Source organism: Geotrypetes seraphini, chromosome 2, assembly GCF_902459505.1.
Source record: "Geotrypetes seraphini chromosome 2, aGeoSer1.1, whole genome shotgun sequence".
Classification (NCBI taxonomy): Eukaryota; Metazoa; Chordata; class Amphibia; order Gymnophiona; family Dermophiidae; genus Geotrypetes; species Geotrypetes seraphini.
This window is the reverse complement of record NC_047085.1, coordinates 22,879,928-22,894,700: the sequence shown is the minus strand read 5'-3', so window position 1 is coordinate 22,894,700 and position 14,773 is coordinate 22,879,928. Positions and strand designations below refer to the sequence as shown.

The 14,773-nt window shown below is 49.5% G+C and overlaps 1 protein-coding gene across 5 annotated transcripts in view; it reads right to left on the bottom strand.

Annotated features, from left to right (window-relative positions):
• Window positions 1–14,773, bottom strand: part of AGO2 (argonaute RISC catalytic component 2) — a 312,251-nt gene that overhangs the window by 157,498 nt on the left and 139,980 nt on the right. For all 5 annotated transcript variants that reach the window (XM_033934274.1, XM_033934272.1, XM_033934270.1 and 2 more), the window contains one exon: window positions 3,335–3,471. In XM_033934274.1, coding sequence (XP_033790165.1) covers window positions 3,335–3,471 — 137 coding nt within the window. The remainder of the gene's footprint in view (window positions 1–3,334; window positions 3,472–14,773) is intronic.

The window sequence follows — 14,773 nt, the reverse complement described above, 5'->3', positions numbered from 1 at the left end:
GGAGAACGGGAAATCCGACAACCCGCCGCCAGCTTCCGTCCCCTCCAGAGAGTCCTGGAACTCCTCAGAAGGGTCCAGGTCCTCCTCCAAACCGACCCGTTCCTCCGACCACAAATTCTCGTCCCACGACACCCGCGGACGCTTGGACAAGGGAGGCGGCGGAGGGGACGTCACGCCAGACGAAAGAGGCAAAGCCGCAGGGAGCGCGGAGGAAAACCCACCCCCCGAAACCCCCTGGGCGCAACCGGGACCCCCAGCCGCCTGAAAATAGGCTCTGCATAAAGAAAAGAAAAATTCAGGAGAAAAACCCCCCGAGGGTCCCAAGGGACTCCCTGCCACAGCAGGGGACCCAGCAGAACCTTGCCCCTGCATAGTCAAAACAGGGGGAAGGTCACCTGAGGTGGAAGACAAAATGGAGGGGCCAGACAGAGAAGATGGCGGTTTTCCCGCCAAAAAAGCTCCCTCCATAGCCTGAAGCGGCTGAGAAACCTGAATAGTCTCAGCCGCTAGAGCAGGCAAGCCGGCATCAGCTGTCAAAAAATCAGCTGAGAGGGAATCCTTCGGGGAATCCCTCCGTGGGCGGTTGTGGAAGACCGGGCTTCCCCACTGCTCCAAGCCGACTCACGAGGCACCATCGGCGGGGAGCTCTGGGCGCCTGCAGCCGCTGCCGACGGAGCTCCACCACCTCACCGACCCAAACCGCCGAGTTCAGGCCGGCCGCGAATGCCTCGCGGCTGGACTAAATTTGTGTCCTACTCCCCCGGAGAAGGGCACAATTGCTCCAGACGCGACCTAGCTAGAAAAAAGTGCCGGTTACATGAAAAAATACAGTAAAATACAGTTTTCTTAAAGGGAAACAACCCTTCAGACCAGCACTACCTCAGGATTTTTTTTTTTTTTTACAGAACAGACTCCACAGGCTCTCGAAGCAATATGCCTTGCTTGACTTAGGGGGCAAGGCTTACTGCTGAGGCTCCTCTAAAAAAATGTGGGGAGGTGGAGGAAGTGGGGGGAGGGACCCCGCTCGTGACCCGCCGGGTTTGACACCCCCGAGGTCGGACGAACCCCCAAACAGAGTCCGCCCAAGCTCCGTCCGGCTAAAAACAGGGACAATAAACCCCCTAAACAAATTCCAACAGCCCTACCAAGGGAGATGGGTACAGATCACTCAACACCTGCTGGAGACTGAAAGAAGACTGAGGGAAATAGAGAGGAGGGGCTAGGATATACTGTCCCAAAGTTTTGTTTTCAGTCTCCACCTGCTGGTCATGATTAGATATATACCCATTCGTAAAGTTAACCTCTACTGGTCTGGAGAGTGCTAAAGAAATGTAATTTTCTTTGGAGTGGGAAATAAGTGAATATATACCAGGGGTGTTTGGAGTGTTGAATAATTGGTTCCCTTTAAGTTGTGTGTTTAAATTACATTACATTACATTACATAACATACATTACATTACATTACATTAGGGACTTCTATTCCGCCTATACCTTGCAGTTCAAGGCGGACTACAAAAGAGCTAATTGGACATTTCCAGTGAAGTTACAACCCTTCTCCATTGAAAATAATAATAATAATAACAGTTTATATACCGCAATACCGTTAAGTTCTATGCGGTTTACAAAAGATTATTGGGGTACAAGTTGAGTTGATGTACAAGTTGAATTAACTTAAGGGATGTGGGGAACAATTGGGAGAAAGGGTAAGAGAGGGGAAAGAGGGAAGTGGGTCAGCTGTCTAGGTCTTTCGGGAATAGGTGGGTTTTGAGGCGTTTCCTGAATATCTCATAAGTGGTGGGCAATAGGAGTTGTTCTAGGTCTTTACCCCATAGAGCAGCCTGATGTGAGAGAAGATGCTCATGGTGTTTTTTTAGTTTGCATCCTCTAACTGGAGGAGAAACGAAGTGCGAGTGGGAGCTTCTCTTGTGTTTGTTGGCTGAGAAGGAGAATAGGTCAGTGATGTATTTAGGGATTAGACCGTAGAAAACTTTAAAACAGAGGCAGGCGAACTTAAACTTTACATGAGCTTCCATCGGCAACCAGTGTAGCTGTTTGAAGTATGGCGTCACGTGATTGAACTTCTTTAGACCGAAGATTAGTCTGACCGCAGTGTTTTGCACTAGTTGCAATCGTCGCATATTCTTTTGAGGGATTGATAAGTAGACGATGTTACAGTAGTCGAGTTGACTTAATACGAGGGATTGTACCAAGATTCTGAAGACAGAGTTATCAAAGTATGCTTTAATGGATTTAAGTTTCCAGAGGGTGAAAAAAACTCTTTTTGATACTACTACTACTACTACTACTACTACTATCCATTCAGTCATGCCCAACCCTTGGATATTCTGTACGCCAGTCCTCACCACACCTCCCTATTTTCCACAGCTTCTTTCAATTGCTTGATGTTCATTCTCGTGTACTTCTTGATGGTATCTAGCCAGCTCAAAGGCGTCAATTTTTCTTCTATCTGCTATCTGGAGTCGGTCCAGAGGAAAGCTACTAAAATGGTTGGTGGTCTTCATCATAAGGCAATTGTGGACAGACTATTTCTAGAGTGCGACTAGACATGCGCAACACTGTACAGAGAAGGCAGGAGAGGCGAGATATGATAGAAACACTGAAATACCTACATGGCATAAATGCGCATGAGTTGAGTCTCTTTCATTTGAAAAGGAAACTCTGGAATGAAAGGGCATAGGATGAAGTTAAGAGGTGATAGGCTCAGGAGTAATCTAAGGAAATACTTTTTTACAGACAGGGCGGTAGATGTGTTGCACAGCTTCCCAGTAGAGGTGGTGTTGACAAAGAGTGTGTCTGAATACAAGAAAGCGTGGGACAGGCATGTAGGATCTCTTAGGGAGAGGAGGAGATAGTAGATAATATGGATGGGAGTCTGGATGGGTCTATCCACATTATGATTCTAAAATCACTATTTGGCCGAAAACAGATAAAGGACAAATGACCCATCTAGTTTGGGGCATTATTAAAGACCAAATTGAAATCAAACATGAATATTCGGACCAGCCCTAGAAAGGCATCCATTCTGGAGGAGATTAAGCAAACACAATGCAATCCCTTCTCCCTTTTGTACCTACCACCTTTCCTGGGGTGACTGTAACCTGGAATGGCTAGAACCTAATTATGGTACTCATTATGTCAATTTTATTGTTAATTCTTGTGTTGCAACAAGTTCTTCTTGTTGAAATTGTAATTGAAATTTTGATTGCTGGTGTGTTCGTAACTTACAAATTCCCTCTCTGTGGGATACAAGAGGAATTTTTACCTTAAATAAAATCTTCCCTGTACCTTTAAAACACAAGATGGTAAAACTCACCATCTATATTGAGCATCATTTTCCACAGTGAGGGTCTGACTGACTGATGGAATCCAAACCAAACTTCTCTGCCACCACCAAGGGGGTTAGCACAGCCTTCAGAAGCAGTAAAGAATGAACGACCCACAGGGGTATATCTGGAATTAAAAACAAGTTATAAGTTTTACATTTCATTATAAAAGATAGAGATACAGAATGGCAGAATTACCTTAGTAGATCAAGCCTCAAACTTTTAATAGAGCAAATAGTCTTTTTTATTGCTAAGTTTCAGGTAATGGAATGATTCACACATGGTAGCACTGTCAAGAACTCCATTATCCCTCCCCTGCTTGATATTACATTGAAAAAAATACAGTACCACGAAAACAGCCTTCACAATAACAATTAACTTGAAACAAAGAACTATCCTTTTCCAATTCCCATCCCTGGTGTCTGGGCAACTACTTCACCAATTCTACTGTCGTTACCAGTTTTTTGAAGCAGCTCACATTGATATCAAGGAGGACACTGTAGGCAAACTTTATGCATTAAGTTTCCTGTTTAAGGTGTGTTACATATCCCTATTAGAAGGACTAAATGTGCCTCTGATGCAAGCAGTCCGCTGACAAAATATGTGGGGCTCTTACTAGAATGTGTGTATGGCAGGATAAATCAAGCACACTTCAGAGGTTGGTCTTTTAATAAACCTCATATTTGAGGACCACTGGTTGGTTCTTTTGGCTGCATTTTTTCTGCCACATTATTAGGCCATTCCTGCCAGAACCAAGGATGAGCTCCTCCCATGGTGGTCACCACTTCTGACCTCTAATTCCCCAGTGTACCTTTGCCTTCCCCACAAAGGTCATGCCTCACTTCAACACTCTTTGCTTAAAAATCCTGAAAACATAAAGTATCTAGGCTCACTCCCCTCCCCTGTAACACAACAGGAAAATCTATCAACAGGACCCCATATCTGCTTACAGGCAGATATGGGGTACCAGCAATGCCACTTAATCTACAAAACTAAGAACACAAAAACTGCACATAACCCCTCCTCTTCCTCTGACCCCACCAATCACTTCTCAACTTCGGCATATTGAACAGTAAACCCAATTAGCAACTGCCCAAAGTCCCCTTCCCCTCCAGCAGGGGGAAGGGACAAGGGAGTCACAGGGTCTGTGGGATCTCTCCATCCCCACAAGCTCTGTCTCTCTCCCTTTCCTGCAATCTATGTCCTCATTTGCACAAGCCTCGAACACTTTAAAATCATAAGTGTTCGAAGCTTGTGCAGTTAAGGCAGAGCTTGTAGGAATGGGACAGGGATAAGGACAGAATGGAAATACTGAGATCCCGTGGGGACGGGAACAAATTTGTCCCCATGTCATTCTCTAGCAGCTCCTGGCAACTAAGTATATGTATAAAATCTGTGAGAGTATGCATTCTGGACAGTAAATAACAAAGTATGGCTACCAGTCTCCTATGGCTCATCACACAGGCAATGCTGTGGAACAGCATAGATTGCTTGCCTCTCTCTCTCAGACAGCTGCATGGAGAGAGAGAGACGCATGTCCTTGATGAATATTTGATGCATGGTTCATCAGAGGCAGCCTTTCACCAACACAACTTAACTATTGAACTGATATAATGTGGCATGAGATCTTGCAAAGCCATCACGTTTCTGGCACTCTGGCAGAACTGCTGAATCATGGTCATGCACAATGCCCTGAAAAGATGAACTCACCTTTCTGGGCTAAGGTCAGGGACTTTCCTGAACCTTCCAGAACATTGTAACCCACTAAGAACTTTGGATTATGTAGGATATAAATTTAATAAATGAATACATAGATAAATAAATTGTATTGCAAAATAGTGGGAGGGACATAGCTTTCCCCACAATGCTGCACATCAAGACCAAAGAGCTACACGGGAATAGGGTTGGCGGGAATCACCCACAAGTCACGGGAATCCGTGGGAAAGGAGGATGGATTTTGGGAGCTCCAGCAGTAGTGTACCTGGTCAACCTGCCTGTCCGAATCCAGCAGCGCTTCAACAAGCTGCTGGCAGCTGACCCAGAAGGCTTCCTTCTGATGCGTTTTGTGTCAAAGGGAAACCTTCTGAGTCAGCCACCAGCAGGATGTAAGAACTGCTGCTGATGGCGTGCAGCCTTTCCTCTAAAGTATACAGATTGAGATTTTTAACTCTGTCCACATACGCCATATGATGAAGGCCACATACCATACGCCTTATGATGAAGACCACATTCCATTTTAGTAGCCTTCCTCTGGACCAACTCCATCCTTTTTATATCTTTTTGAAGGTGCGGCCTCTAGAATTGTACACAATATTCTAAATGAGGTCTCACCAAAGTCTTATACAGGGGCATCAATACCTCCTTTCTCCTACTGGCCATACCTCTCCCTATGCCACTTAGCATCCTTCTAGCTTTCGCCATGACCGTTTCAACCTGTTTGGCTACCTTAAGATCATCACATACAATCACACTCAAGTCCCGCTCTTCTGTCATGCACATAAGTTCTTCACCCCCTAATCTGTACCATTCCCTTGGGTTTTTGCAGCCCAAATGCATGACTTTGCATTTCTTAGCATTAAATTTTAGCTGCCAAATTTCAGACCATTCTTCAAGCTTCGCCAGGTCTTTCTTCATGTTATTCACACCATTCGGCGTGTCTACTCTATTACAGATTTTAGTATCATCCGCAAAAAAGCAAATCTTTTCCAGAGAAAGGAAAATGGTAAAAACAGAGGACATAATTTAAGGTTGAGGGGTGGTAGATTCAAGAGCAATGTTAGGAAATTATATTTTACGGAGAAGGTGGTGGATGCCTAGAATGCGCTCCCGAGAGAGGTGGTGGAGAAGAAAACGGTGACGGAGTTCAAAGAAGCGTGGGATGAACACAGAGGATCTAGAATCAGAAAATAATATTAAATATTGAACTACGGCCAGTACTGGGCAGACTTGCACGGTCTGTATATGGCCTTTTGGGGGAGGATGGGCTGGGGAGGGCGGGCTGGGGAGGGCTTCAATGGCTGGGAGGGTGCAGATGGGTTGGAGTAGGTTTTGATGGAGATTTTGGCAGTTTGAACACAAACACAGTACCGGATAGAGCTTTGGATTCTTGCCCAGAAATAGCTAAGAAGAAAAAATTTAAAAAATTTAAATTGAATCAGGTTGGGCAGACTGGATGGACCATTCAGGTCTTTATCTGCCGTCATCTACTATGTTACTATGTCTGTGTGGCCAGTCCATTAGAAACCTGGCCCCTCCCACATCCAAATGGGCTTCATTTGGACATTTTCATCTTGGACGATATGGGGCTCATAATAATAATTTATTTAAAAGTACAAAATGTAGCCTAAGTTGGTACTTGGACAATCAAAAAGTCAGATCGTCTAAATACCAATAATCAATTCTGGTTTTAGTCGTATCTAAAACCAGCTTAGGCCTTTGTACGCCTAGAGCGAAAAGGGGCGTTTTTGGAGGAGTGGATAACCACTGAGTTGGAGGAGAAGGGAGAACCACGGCTGCTGAGGCCATCTAGGAGCTATCAAAATCATGGTGGCGTGAGCCGACTTGAGCTGCACGAGAGTCCGCAGAATCAGAGGAAAAGGAGAGAATGCGTAGAGGAACCGGTCCGTCCAATCCAGAAGGAAAGCATCCTCCTCGAGACGATCCGGGGAGTAAATTCTGGAACAGGGTGGGCCAACCTAGACTTAGTCATCTGGCAGCCATAACCAAAAAGCACAGTTATTTACCGTTAACAGGTGTTAACCAGGGACAGCAGGCAGATATTCTCGATATGTGGGTGATGTCATCCACGGAGCCCCGTCGCGGACAGCTTTTCAATCAAAGTTGGTTGAAGATCTCAAGTTTGCTAGTGCAGCACCGTGCATGCGTGTGCCTTCTCGCTCAGCTAGAGGGTGCGTCTCCTCAACGTGGTCTTCAGTTCAGATAGCTAGCAAAGAAGCCAACCCGGGGAGGTGGGAAGGTTGCGAGAATATCTGCCTGCTGTCCCTGGATAACACCTGTTACGGTAAGTAACTGTGCTTTATCCCAGGACAAGCAGGCAGCATATTCTCGACATGGAAGGGACGGTGGGAGAGTTGGCAAATTAGGAGAACAGATTACGCAAAACCGACTGGCCGTCGCGTCTGAAAAAAAGCATCTAGACAGTAGTGGAAGACCAGCCTGAACATAGCAGAAGGAAATATAAGCAGCCAACCAGTTGGACAAGGTGTGCTTGGAAACAAGACGGCCCAACCGATTAGGATCAAAAGATATGAAGAGTTGAGGAGCCGTCCGATGAGACTGGGTGCGTTGGAGGTAAAAAGCCAATGCCATCTTACAGTCAAGAGTGTGAAGCGCAACTTCACCAGAATGAGAATGGGGCTTTGGGAAAAACACCAGAAGAACAATGGACTGGTTGAGGTGGAAATCCAAAACCACCTTGGGCAAGAACTTCGGATGAGTACGAAGGACCACCTTGTCATGATGAAAAACAGTAAAAGGCGGGTCCGTAACCAGAGCTTGCAGCTCACTGACTCTGCGAGCAGATGTGAGAGCAACCAGGAACACCACCTTCCAAGTGAGGTACTTCATATGAGCCTTATCAATGGGTTCAAATGGAAGTTTCATCAATTGAGCCAGAACCACATTAAGATCCCAAACCACGGGGAGAGGCCTGAGTGGAGGATGAACATTAAAGAGGCCCTTCATGAATCGAGAAACCACCGGATGGACGGAGAGCGATTTCCATCAATCGGCTGATGAAAGGCAGCAATCGCACTAAGGTGGACTCAAATATAAGTCGATTTGAGGCCAGACCGAGACAAGTGAAGCAAATAATCCAGCACAGAGGACAAGGAGGCAGACAACGGCTCCACACGATGCGAAGCACACCACGCAGCAAACCTAGACCACTTCTGGGAGTAGCAATGTCTAGTAGAACTTTTGCAAGAGGCTTCAAGGACATCCCACACCAACTGAGAAAAACCAAAGGAGGGAGTCAGGTGGAAAGGAACCAAGCTGTTGAGTGTAGAGACCACAGATTGGGATGCAGCAGCGAACCCCGACTCTGAGACAGCAGAGAAGAAAACCCAGGCAGAAGCAGAGGTTCTCTGACACTGAGTTGGAGGAGAAGGGAGAACCACGGCTGCCGAGACCATCTAGGAGCTATCAAAATCAGGGTGGCGTGAGCCAACTTGAGCTGCACGAGGGTCCGCAGAATCAGAGGAAAAGGAGGGAACGCGTAGAGGAACTGGTCCGTCCAATCCAGACGATCCGGGGAGTAAATTCTGGAACATAAGTGAGACAACTTGTGGTTGAGGGGAGAGGCAAATAGATCTATTTGCGGCGTCCCACATCGAGCAAGCACCTGGCGCAGAATTGAGGCATGGAGCGACCATTCGTGTGGCTGGAGAAGACGACTCAACCTGTCCGCAAGGCAGTTGTGCTCTCCCTGGATGTAGACCGCTCGAAGGAAGATGTTGTGGCGTATCGCCCACTCCCAGAGCCGAAGAGCCTCCCGGCAAAGAGACAGGAAACTCGTACCCTCCTGCTTGTTTACATAATACATAGCCACCTGGTTGTCCGTGCGGACCAGGACAACTTGATCCTGAAGCAAATGCCGAAAGGCGACCAGGGCATTATAAATGGCCCGAAGCTCCAGCAGGTTGATGTGGCAGCGATGTTTGGCGTTCGACCAATGACCCAGGGTCCGGAGGCCGTCGATGTGAGCCCCCCAGGCATATGCGGAGGAGTCCATTGTTAGGACCTTCCGTAGCAGGGGCGCGAGAAAGAGAAAACCTCTCAAAAGATTGGAAGAGCGTGTCCACCAACGGAGCGAACACCTCAAGGAGGGAGTAACCGCAATGCACTGAGAGGCGGGATCCCAATCATGTATCCATTGGGACGCCAGGGTCCACTGAGGTATTCGGAGGTGAAGTCTGGCAAACGGAGTCACATGAACCGTGGAGGCCATGTGTCCCAACAGGATCATCATCTGCTTGGTGGAGGCCTTGGACTGAAGGGAGACCCTTCGGCACAGGTGGATGAGGGCAGCCTGCCAAGATTGAAGAAGAAACGAGCGGAGGCGAACCGTGTCCAGCACTGCCCCAATGAACTGCAGATACTGAGAAGGGCTCAACTGGGACTTGGGAAAGCTGACCTCAAAGCCCAGGTGCTGAAGGAATATAATAGTCCGTTGGTCGCTGAAATAACCCCCCCTTGTGACGGTGCTTTGATAAACCAGTCGTCGAGGTACGGGAACACCTGAAGGCCCTGTGATCGCAGGGCCGCCACCACTACCACGAGGCATTTGGTGAAGACTCGGGGTGACGAAGCGAGCCCGAATGGGAGGACCCACCTGAAACCGAAGGAACCGGCGAGAGGCCGGGTGGATCGGGATGTGAGTGTAGGCTTCCTTCAGGTCCAGAGAGCAGAGCCAATCCCCCTCGTCCAGCAGGGGGTAACAACGTGGGAAGGGAGAGTATACGGAACTTCTCCTTGACCAGAATTTGTTCAGCTCTCGGAGGTCCAACATAGGTCACCGGTCTTTTTGGGGACCAGAAAGTACCGGGAGTAGAACCCAGAGCCCCGCTGACACAAAGGGACCTCCTTCACCGCCCGAAGGCGAAGGAGGGCATGAGCCTCCTGGAGAAGAAGGGGGAGTTGCGCTCTGTTCGAAGGACACTCTCCTGGGGGCTGGTCCGAAGGCGGCACCCGGAAGTGCAGGGAATACCCCTCTCTGATAACGGAGAGGACCCAATTGTCCGCAGTTATCAGGGCCCAACGTGGAGAAAAGGCACGGAGGCAGCCCCCTATAGGCAAGGGAGAAGGCTCGAGGACGGAGGGGGCTGGCCCATTCCAACCCCGACAGTCAAAAGGACGGCGTAGGCTTAGCCGTCGCTGGGGTCTGAGGCTTCTGAGGGGCCCTCTGCTGGTGCTGACACCGAGGAGGTGGCCTGGAAAACGCTGGCATCAATTTCTAGGGATAGCGCCGGGGAGGCAACTTGTACGACTTAGGAAGAGCGGGCTTCGCCTTGGGTCGGACCAATGAGGCAAAGGAGTGCTCATGCTCAGAGAGGCATTTGGTGGGTGCCTCGATAGAGTCATCAAAGAATTTGTTGCCCACTTCCACGATGCGGAGCAAAGCCAGGTGGCACATGGCTACCACAAAGACGGAGACCCTGGAAGAGAGCTCGAAGGCATCATATGTGGCCTGAAACATATAAAGTCGAATCTGCGACAGCGTATCCAGAAGCCGGTGAAATTCCGTCCTGCGATGGACAGGAAAATCATCCAGAAAGGAGGGCATGGATTTAATGCACTGTTTGAGATAGGATATGAACGTAAAATTGTAGTTCAGAACCCGGTTCGCCATCATCGAGTTTTGGTACAGGTGCCTGCCAAACTTATCCATAGTCCAGCCTTACCGTCCCGGCGGGACAGCCGCATAGACTTGGGAAGGATTGGACTTTTTTAGGGAATACTCCACCACCAGGGACTGGTGGGAGAGTTGAGCCTTCTCAAATCCCTTACATGGGACCGTCCGGTACCTGGACTCCATTTTGGACGGAATGGCCGGGATAGCATAAGGAGTCTCCAAATTCCAGAAGAAAGTCTGTTGCAAAACCGGATTCAAAGGGAGGCAAAGGGATTCCTTGGGTGGATAAGGACACTCCATCTCCTCCAGATATTCCCGGGTGTACCTGGAACAGACTGGAGGTCCAAGTGCAGCGCCTTGCCCATGTCCATCACAAACCTGGTGAAGGAGGACGGCTTGCCCGCAGAAGACCCCCATAGGGGGGGAAGCTGAACGAGACTTTAAGGCAGCAGAAAATGAGGGGGAAGCCTCTCTCGAATACTGCGCCGGCACGTCAGTATCAACAAGCATGGACGTAGAGGAGGCCCCACTAAAAGAACGAGGGGGAGTCGACGACAGCTTGCGTTTAGAAATCCGGGAAGGCAAGGACCCGGGGGTCCGAGGAACGGAGATCCGAGAAGCCCGACCCGGCGAGCCCCGGGGAGAAGACACCCGTCGACACTGGAGGGAGGAGGGAGTCCTCAACCTCGACGCCTTTCAGTCCGGGGACCGAGGCGGCACAGGAGAGCGTAGAAGTCTAGGATCAGACACTACGAGGTCTGACGGCTTGACGGACCCAGTAGTGCGAGGGCTCGGAGACCTACCCCACTTCGGGGAAGAATCCCTGGGGCGCTTCGCAGACCTCTGCCTCGAGGATGAGACACGTCTCGACTGGTGCTTTGCACGAGGCCGGGCAGCGAGAGAAGTCCGCCTCGAGGGAACAGGCGAGGAATCACTCGAGGACAAGCGTCGAGACCGACGCAACTTGCCTCAAGAGCCCTCAGCATGACGCTCAGGCTGGTCCGCAATGAGCGAGGTCAAGGCCGGGGCAAGCTGGGCCAAAGCCGAGGAGATCTGCGAGGTTAAGATAGCCTTAAGCATATCCTCAAACATCGACACCGAGACCAAAGGATTTGGACGTACTGGTGTCCCAATGCACTCCAACGAGGGCGACCTCGATGCAGAGTATTCCCTTAAAGTGGAGGCATGCTTGGGAGGAGGTCTCGTCGAGGCCGGCAGGACTACACTCACTGCCTGGGCGGCCAGAGACTCCGAAGAAGGCTTCTTCGGTAGCTGAGCTAAACCTGAAGGAGAAAGAGGAGACTTACCCGAAGCCATCTTCGAAGCCAGAGCTCCCGAGGACTTTGAGGTCGACTTGCTCGGGACCGAGGTCTTCGAGGCCGACATCGAGACCAAGGCCGAGGTCGAGACCGGGGTTGAGGTGTCACCAGCTTTCATGGCAAAAAATTCAAGTATCTTCGCCCGACTCCGACCAAGAGCCCGAGACTGAAGGGTGGCACAATGAGGGCAAGAGTCTGTAGGGTGATTGACACTGAGGCAAAGGATACACCAACGGTGCGGGTCTGTGATAGAAATAACCCGACCGCATTGTGTGCACTTCTTAAACCCGGTTAGAGACCGGGATATATGGTAGGGACGAGGGCCGCAGCTCAGGTGAGGCCGAGCGGCCACAGAAGAACCGGGTCGTGGAAAAACAAGAAAAAATTAAAAAAAAAAAAAAAAAAGATGATATAACAAGAAAACAATAAGACGCAGAGCACAGCGACTTCCGACTTGAACAACAAGAAAAGTAGCCACGGTGCAAGAAAGGCACTGAGGATCACAGAGAAGAGAGACAGGGCTTTCTGGCTCCGCGGAAAACTAAGAACTGAAGACCACGTTGAGGAGACGCGCCCTCTAGCTGAGCGGGAAGGCACACGCATGTGCGGTGCAGCACTAGCAAACTTGAGATCTTCAATCAAGTTTGCTTGAAAAGCTGTCCGCGATGGGGCTCCGTGGATGACGTCACCCACATGTCAAGAATATGCTGCCTGCTTGACCTGGGATAAAGATTTGACAGGTTGCCAGACAGAATTTACTATTTCCACGCATATAGGCCACCCCTCTGCATAGGCCACAGTCATTTATAGGCTTATGTTTAAAAAACAGAAAATAAGCCGCCCCAGGGTATTAGCTGTGGCTTATCTTCCGGTGCCTCCCATGCCTTTGTCAATCATCCCCCTCCCACCCCTGTACCTTTTCAGGAGTCCCCTGGACAGCGAATCTCCGGCGATACAGGGCAGCCACGATCTCTTCGGCATCTACCCCAGCACCACCCGCTAAATGGCCGACGTCAGCTCTCACGGGACTCGCGAGAACTGACGTCAATCACTCAGCAATCGGTGCGGGGGCAGGCCAGATGCCGATGAGATCGCGGCTGCCCCGCACCGCTGAAAATTTACCGTCTGCCATCCAAGAGGCTCCTGAAAATGTACCAGGGGTGGGGGGAGAATGACTTAAAATTATTATATAGGTCGCCCCATATAACTAAGCCACGCCACATACATGGGTTTGTAAACCCATGTATGTGGTCACGGCCTATATATGGGGAAATATGATATACGTTTTGACTTACATCAAGTCAAAACAAGTATAAGTTCTGAATCAGGCCACTGAGCTGATTGCCAATCAGGCCCTATGCCCCTCCCCAGCTGGGCAACAATAATCCGTGCAGAACGTACACATTAAATGGTGAAACCTTAGCAACTACTACAGCAGAACGGGATTTGGGGGTGATCATCAGTGAAGACATGAAAACGGCCAATCAAGTGGAGAAGGCTTCATCCAGGGCTAGGCAAATGCTGGGTTGTATCCGGAGAAGCTTTGTTAGTCGGAAGCCCGACGTCCTAATGCCCTTGTACAGAACCATGGTGAGGCCTCATCTGGAGTACTACGTACAATTCTGGAGGCCACATTACCGTAAAGATGTGCTGAGAGTCGAGTCGGTACAGCGAATGGCCACCAGGATGGTCTCGGGGCTCAAAGATCTATCATACGAAGAAAGGCTGAATGAATTGCAGCTATACTCTCTCGAAGAACGTAGGGAGAGAGGAGACATGATTGAGACGTTTAAGCATGTCACTGGTCGTATCAAGGTAGAAGATGATATTTTCCTTCTTAAAGGACCCTCGGCCATAAGAGGACATCCGCTGAAAATAAAGGGCGGGAAGTTTCATGGCGACACCAGGAAATACTTCTTCACCAAAAGAGTGGTTGACAGCTGGAATAAGCTCCCTGTGCAGGTGATCGAGGCCAGCAGCATGCCAGATTTTAAGAATAGATGGGATGCTCATGTCGGATCTCTACGAGGGAAAGGTCATCAGAGAGTGATTAAATAGGGGGGTGGGTCAATGGTGTAGGCAGACTCGATGGGCCTCGGCCTTTTTCTGCCGTCACGCTCTATGTTTCTAAGGTTAGTGGGGGGAGGCCCAGAGTATAGAAGGGGATCGGGGGGTGGGGGTGGGCTTAGGGTTCAGTAGGGAAGGTTATCCGGCAGGAGGGCTTGGGCTCCTTCTTACCAGTGAACGGTTCGGGGAGGGGGGGAGGTTCTCCGGCAAGAGAGCTTGGACTCCCTCCTGTCAGTAATCGCAGGGGTTCAGGGTGTGTGTGTTGGCAGAAGATACTGGGCATTTCTCCTGCCAGGGAGGTTAGGAGGGATCATGGCAGGAAAGATTAGGCACCTCTCCTGCCGTGATCAGGGGAGGGGGGGGGTAACAGTTCCAGGATTCTGTAACCAGCGTTGTTTATGACAGACACTGGTTAGATACTCCTGCTTTTAAGCAAAGGATTGGCCCCCCTCCTTCGCCAAAAAGATCTTATTTGGGACTTGGCCGATTTTTGGGTTGGGAATGTTTTTTAAGGATGGGATTAGGAGAGACTCTAACTGCATGGGTTAAAGATTGGCTTCGTGGCAGACTTCAGAGGGTGGTGGTTAACGGTACCCTCTCTAAAATGTCGGAGGTGACTAGCGGAGTGCCACAGGGTTCAGTCCTGGGCCCACTCCCCTTCAACATATTCA